The sequence below is a fragment of the Triplophysa rosa genome, linkage group LG20, assembly GCF_024868665.1.
Source record: "Triplophysa rosa linkage group LG20, Trosa_1v2, whole genome shotgun sequence".
NCBI lineage: Eukaryota > Metazoa > Chordata > Actinopteri > Cypriniformes > Nemacheilidae > Triplophysa > Triplophysa rosa.
Genome location: NC_079909.1, coordinates 20,160,814 through 20,166,982, shown reverse-complemented (window position 1 = coordinate 20,166,982; position 6,169 = coordinate 20,160,814). Strand labels below are relative to the sequence as shown.

At 42.7% G+C, this 6,169-nt stretch overlaps 1 protein-coding gene across 3 annotated transcripts in view; it reads right to left on the bottom strand.

Annotated features, from left to right (window-relative positions):
* Positions 1-6,169, bottom strand: part of eml6 (EMAP like 6) — a 35,656-nt gene that overhangs the window by 20,272 nt on the left and 9,215 nt on the right. For 2 of the 3 annotated variants that reach the window (XM_057361496.1, XM_057361498.1), the window contains exons 2-6: positions 5,578-5,737; positions 5,296-5,394; positions 2,331-2,399; positions 1,979-2,164; positions 1,671-1,806 (exon numbers count right to left, since the gene is read on the bottom strand). In XM_057361496.1, coding sequence (XP_057217479.1) covers positions 1,671-1,806; positions 1,979-2,164; positions 2,331-2,399; positions 5,296-5,394; positions 5,578-5,737 — 650 coding nt within the window. The remainder of the gene's footprint in view (positions 1-1,670; positions 1,807-1,978; positions 2,165-2,330; positions 2,400-5,295; positions 5,395-5,577; positions 5,738-6,169) is intronic. The other variant, XM_057361497.1, reaches the window with a different exon arrangement.

The following is a 6,169-nucleotide window of genomic DNA, read 5'->3' as shown; positions in this document are numbered from 1 at the left end:
GTGCGTGTTGTGTGTGTGGAGTGTTTTGTGTGTGGGTGTGTCTGTCTTCTGTGTTTTCAACCTTTTCTTGTTTTTGCAGGTACAACTTTGATTGTTTTGCTTGTAGTCAATGTGTCTCATGTACAGCTGCTTTGTAACAATGAAAATTGTAAAAGCGCTATATAAATAAAGTTGAGTGAGTATTATAAATAAATAACAAAATGTTCAAATCAAAATTGTTTAAAATGTAATTAAAATTGACATTAAAAAATAATTGTATAAATTATATAAAAATGTATAAAAAATATATATGATAAAAATCATATAATATTATGCAGCAATATTATAAATAAATAATAAAATGACATGAAAAAATAATTTGATAATATATATATAAATCTATAAAAATAAAATTACATTAAAATTATATAGCAATATTATAAATAAATAATAAAATAACAAAATTCTAAAAATGTATCTAAAATTTACATGAAAAATGTATTTGATAAATTATATAAAAATGTATAAAATAAATTATATAAAATGTATATAGCAATATTATAAATAAATAATAAATGACAAAAATGCATAACAACGTTGCTAAAAATATAATTATGTTATTTTATAAATGATATAAAAATGATATAAACAAATTATACAGCAATATTATAAACAAAATGACAAAAGTACATTTCAAAATTGCTAAAAGTGTAACTAAAATGTACAAGAAAAATAAACATAAAATTAAAGGCCAATTCAAAATATAAATAAAATACCACAGAAAATAATGTTTTTGGGCCACCATCAATATTAATTAAATAGGTATGACAAACCCAGCATAAAAAAGTACAAGTGTCACATGCTTGAATCTAAGCACACAACAGACAGAAGAACAGCAGGAGACATGTGAACCACATGCACCAATGAGCACATGAGAAATCTATAACATCTCCAACATCCTCACAGGAGTCCAGACAGAGGAGAACAGAAACCCAGAGGAGCATCGCAGCGGTGGATCATTCACAGCTCTGGAATTTTCCCATGTGTATTCTTTATCTCATATGTTTAGTAACCGTAGCAGTATTCAATGCTATATGTTTGAATCAAAGTTTGTGGTTTGTACTTAGGAATTGTGATACTATCATACATCAAATAAACATGAACGTGACAATTATTGACATACAGTTAGAGTATATAACATATAGTCATAACATAACATGAATAATACTGTGGTTTTGAAAGATGAGATGAGAAATGTTCGAGTTTATATTGAGATGTCTGACTTTTGATTTGATTGCCGTGGAGGAGAAACAGTTGAGATTTTAATGTAAGTCTCTTGTCATCTGATCTGATCATCTGCTGTGAAACACTGTAAGATTTACATCGGACCACAACACTGTCATTCTGTCGATGTAAGAACTGATGATGTTGCCATGGTGACAGAATCCCTCATATACAGTTAATTCTGTAATATTTCATTGAATCACTGTCTGCCGGTTAGTTAAAAACTAGTTGATTTATTTCACACTTAGTAGTTTTCATTTACAAATGATTTACAAACTTCATAAATGTTCAGAGTCTTGTATTGTATTGTGAATGTTACATTCCTAAATGTCCACAAAGCACAGGAAACTCATTTAAAAGATCAAGAAATAACAAGGGTTTTTTATATGAAGCATAATATGAAGCACCTTTATAACCTTGCTCAGCTTCCCTGAGGTCGATCTTAGTGATGGGTTTAAAATCCACATCCCACAGCCGGACACATCCGTCACGACCGCCGGTGGCGAAACCTTCTTCACATGAGTGCATGCTGAAGATCCCAGCCTACAGAACAAGAGGTCAGATTCATCACCTCACAGCATCATCATAGCGGCAGTGCCTTTTTCTGCACAAAACATACTTTTGCATAAGGGATCATTTACCCAAAAACAAAAATTCACCCTCATATTGTTGAAAGCCTGTATGATGTGTAAGTGACAGTGTGTGTTTAACTCACTCCGTGTGCGGCCTGTATCGTTCGCGTCAGGTTCAACCCCTTCCACACATAAATGTCTCCATTCAGAGCGCCGGAGTACGTCACCTCATCCTTCGCCGTCGCTAAACACAGAATAGTTTGCAGGTCCCCCGTCTTTCCAAAAATCCCTCGTTTTGGCGTCAGTGCATTTCCACATAATGTCCAGAACTATGATGAATAAAAAGATACTGAAACTGTTGAACAACAATCTGTGACTCTGTCTGGACGCAGGACAGATTTAAGAATAAAACTGAATACAGCAGGAATGTTGTTTATTTGATATAATTCAATGTACTAATATAATATAATATTGTTTTTTAGGGGTTGGACTTACTTTAATGTGCTTGACTCCACAGCTCACCAGTCTGTGCTGGAGAAACGGATCCCAGGAAATATCAAAGATCTGAAACCGCAAAGAGAGAGAGAGAGAGAGAGAGAGAGAGAGAGAGAGAGAGAGAGAGAGAGAGACAGAGAGAGAGAGAGAGACAGAGAGAGAGAGAGAGAGAGAGAGAGAAAAAGAGAGGAGAGGGAATGAGAGGAGACAGAGAGAGAGAGGAGAGAGAATGAGAGGAGAGGGAACGAGAGGAGAGAGAGGAGAGAGAACGAGAGGAGAGAGAGAACGAGAGGAGAGGGAACAAGAGGAGAGGGAACGAGAGGAGAGAGAGAGAGGAGAGAGAATGAGAGGAGAGAGAACAAGAGGAGAGAGAGAACGAGAGGAGAGGGAACGAGAGGAGAGAGAAGGAGAGGAGAGAGAACCAGAGGAGAGGGAACGAGAGGAGAGAGAGAGAATGAGAGGAGAGGGAACGAGAGGAGAGAGAGAGAACGATAGGAGAGGGAACGAGAGGAGAGGGAACAAGAGGAGAGAGAGAACGAGAGGAGAGGGTACGAGAGGAGAGAGAGAGGAGGTGAGGAGAGGGAACGAGAGGAGAGAGAGGAGGAGAGAGAGAGAATGAGAGGAGAGGGAACGAGAGGAGTGAGAGAACGAGAGGAGAGGGAACGAGAGGAGAGAGAGAGAACGAGAGGAGAGAGAACGAGAGGAGAGAGAGAGAGAGAGGAGAGAGAGAACGAGAGGAGAGGGAACAAGAGGAGAGGGAACGAGAGGAGAGAGAGAGAGAGGAGAGAGAACGAGAGGAGAGAGAACAAGAGGAGAGAGAGAACGAGAGGAGAGGGAACGAGAGGAGAGGGAACGAGAGGTGAGGGAATGAGAGGAGAGAGAACGAGAGGAGAGAGAACGAGAGGAGAGGGTTGGAGAGGAGAGAGAACGAGAGGAGAGAGAACAAGAGGAGAGGGAACGAGAGGAGAGAGAGAGAGGAGAGAGAACGAGAGGAGAGAGAACAAGAGGAGAGAGAGAACGAGAGGAGAGGGATCGAGAGGAGAGGGGACGAGAGGAGAGAGAACGAGAGGAGAGAGAACGAGAGGAGAGGGAATGAGAGGAGAGGGAACGAGAGGAGAGAGAGAGAACGAGAGGAGAGGGAACGAGAGGAGAGGGAACGAGAGGTGAGGGAATGAGAGGAGAGAGAACGAGAGGAGAGAGAACGAGAGGAGAGGGTTGGAGAGGAGAGAGAACGAGAGGAGAGAGAACAAGAGGAGAGGGAACGAGAGGAGAGAGAGAGAGGAGAGAGAACGAGAGGAGAGAGAACAAGAGGAGAGAGAGAACGAGAGGAGAGGGATCGAGAGGAGAGGGGACGAGAGGAGAGAGAACGAGAGGAGAGAGAACGAGAGGAGAGGGAATGAGAGGAGAGGGAACGAGAGGAGAGAGAGAGAACGAGAGGAGAGGGAACGAGAGGTGAGAGAGAGGAGGAGAGAGAGAGAACGAGAGAGATCGAGAGGATAAGGAACGAGAGGAGAGAGAGAGAAAGAGAGGAGAGAGAGAGGAGGAGAGGGAACGAGAGGAGAGAGAGGAGGAGAGAGAGAGAACGAGAGGAGAGAGAGAGAGAGAGAACGAGAGGAGAGAGAACGAAAGGAGAAGGAACGAGAGGAGAGAGAGAGAATGAGAGGAGAGGGAATGAGAGGAGAGGGAACGAGAGGAGAGAGAGGTAGAGAGAGAGAGAACGAGAGGAGAGAGAGATCGAGAGGAGAAGGAACGAGAGGAGAGGGAACGAGAGGAGAGAACGAGAGGAGAGGGAACGAGAGGAGAGGGAATGAGAGGAGAGAGAGAACGAGAGGAGAGAGAGAGAGAGACAGAACGAGCGGAGACAGAACGAGAGGAGAGGGAACGAGAGCAGAGGGAACGAGAGGAGAGAGAGAGGAGAGAGAGAGAGGAGAGAGAACAAGAGGANGAGAGAGAGAGAGCGAGAGAGAGAGAGAGAGAGAGAGAGAGAGAGAGAGAGAGAGAGAGAGAGAGAGAGAGAGAGAGAGAGAGAGAGAGAAAAGAGAGGAGAGGGAATGAGAGGAGACAGAGAGAGAGAGGAGAGAGAATGAGAGGAGAGGGAACGAGAGGAGAGAGAGGAGAGAGAACGAGAGGAGAGAGAGAACGAGAGGAGAGGGAACAAGAGGAGAGGGAACGAGAGGAGAGAGAGAGAGGAGAGAGAATGAGAGGAGAGAGAACAAGAGGAGAGAGAGAACGAGAGGAGAGGGAACGAGAGGAGAGAGAAGGAGAGGAGAGAGAACCAGAGGAGAGGGAACGAGAGGAGAGAGAGAGAATGAGAGGAGAGGGAACGAGAGGAGAGAGAGAGAACGATAGGAGAGGGAACGAGAGGAGAGGGAACAAGAGGAGAGAGAGAACGAGAGGAGAGGGTACGAGAGGAGAGAGAGAGGAGGTGAGGAGAGGGAACGAGAGGAGAGAGAGGAGGAGAGAGAGAGAGAGAGAGGGAGAGAGAGAGCTGTAAGGTTTTAATGGCACTAGAGGGAATGTTCTAGTGTCACTGGTTCTTCCACTAAACTGCTGTGTGATTTAAATCTCAAAACTGTGTGTGCGTGTGTGCGTGCGTGTGTGCGTGCGTGTGTGCGTGCGTGCGTGCGTGCGCGTGTGTGTGTGTGTGCGTGCATGCGTTTGTCTATCAGACAATCAGTTCATGCATTTACGTGTATGAAAAGCTTTTATGTGCTGTAACATAGTAACTTATTCATTATAATCTATTATATACAAAAAAATAAGTTATTCGATGTGTCGTGTTATTGAGGTGTAGTAGCATCTGTTGCTATGGAAACACATACTGTCTGTGTTACAGTAACTGTATGGATGTATGCTGCTTTGAACTCGCAATGCAGGCGTTTCTCTGGCCGTTTTCATCGTTCTGGCATTATTACTGAAAATCTTGTCTCAGCAGTTTTGATGTAATTAATCGCACAGTTCTTACCCTATCAGAATGTCCCGTTGCGTTGGCAAGGACCCGCCCTTTTTTCCAGTCCCAAACACACACCGTGTTTTTGGCATCAAGTCCGACGGAAGCTAAACGCTGAACAAGCACAACACGATTCGGAAAAACACAGAAGAATTTAATATTGAGAAGCAGCGCTGGCTAAATATGCCATATAACTCACCGTGAAGGTTTAGAATCAAAGATGATAAAAGAACTTCAACAAAGATTTTGTTGTTGTCATTGTCATAAGGTGGACACCTGTCTCAGATCTCATCTCACCTGTCCATCAGCATCAAAGGCCAGACACGCCACACCATGAGTGTGAACGTCTCTCAGTATGGACACTGTGGTCAGTGTGTATGAGTCCCACACACAGATATACGGATCCTTCCCAACCTGACCGGACGCCACCTGGATCTTATCAGGATGAAGAGCTAGACTGAGAACACAAGACAAACACTGATGTCAAGAGACAATATAACACATTTATTTAATACAAAACATTTACCTCGAAAACAATTTCACTTTAAATCCAACCGAACATTTTTACACCCCAAAAATGAACCCTTTCAAAACCAGATTAACTTTACTGCTATTTTCAAAGAGATTTTTTAATTTCAATTAATGTAGACTCCTATTCTTGCTTGAGAAAGATTAACAGCTGAAAGCAAGAAGGGAGGGAAAGAACGAAAGAAGGAAAGACAGAAGGAAGGAAAGAAATTACATTTTGAAAAACACTTTATTACAAAAAGTACCTTCCTTCCTTGTCTAAACAGAGAGAGAGGGAGAGAGATAGATAGAGAGAGAGAGAGAGAGAGAGAGAGAGAGAGAGAGAGAGAGAGAGAGAGAGACAGAGAGAGAGAGAGAGAGA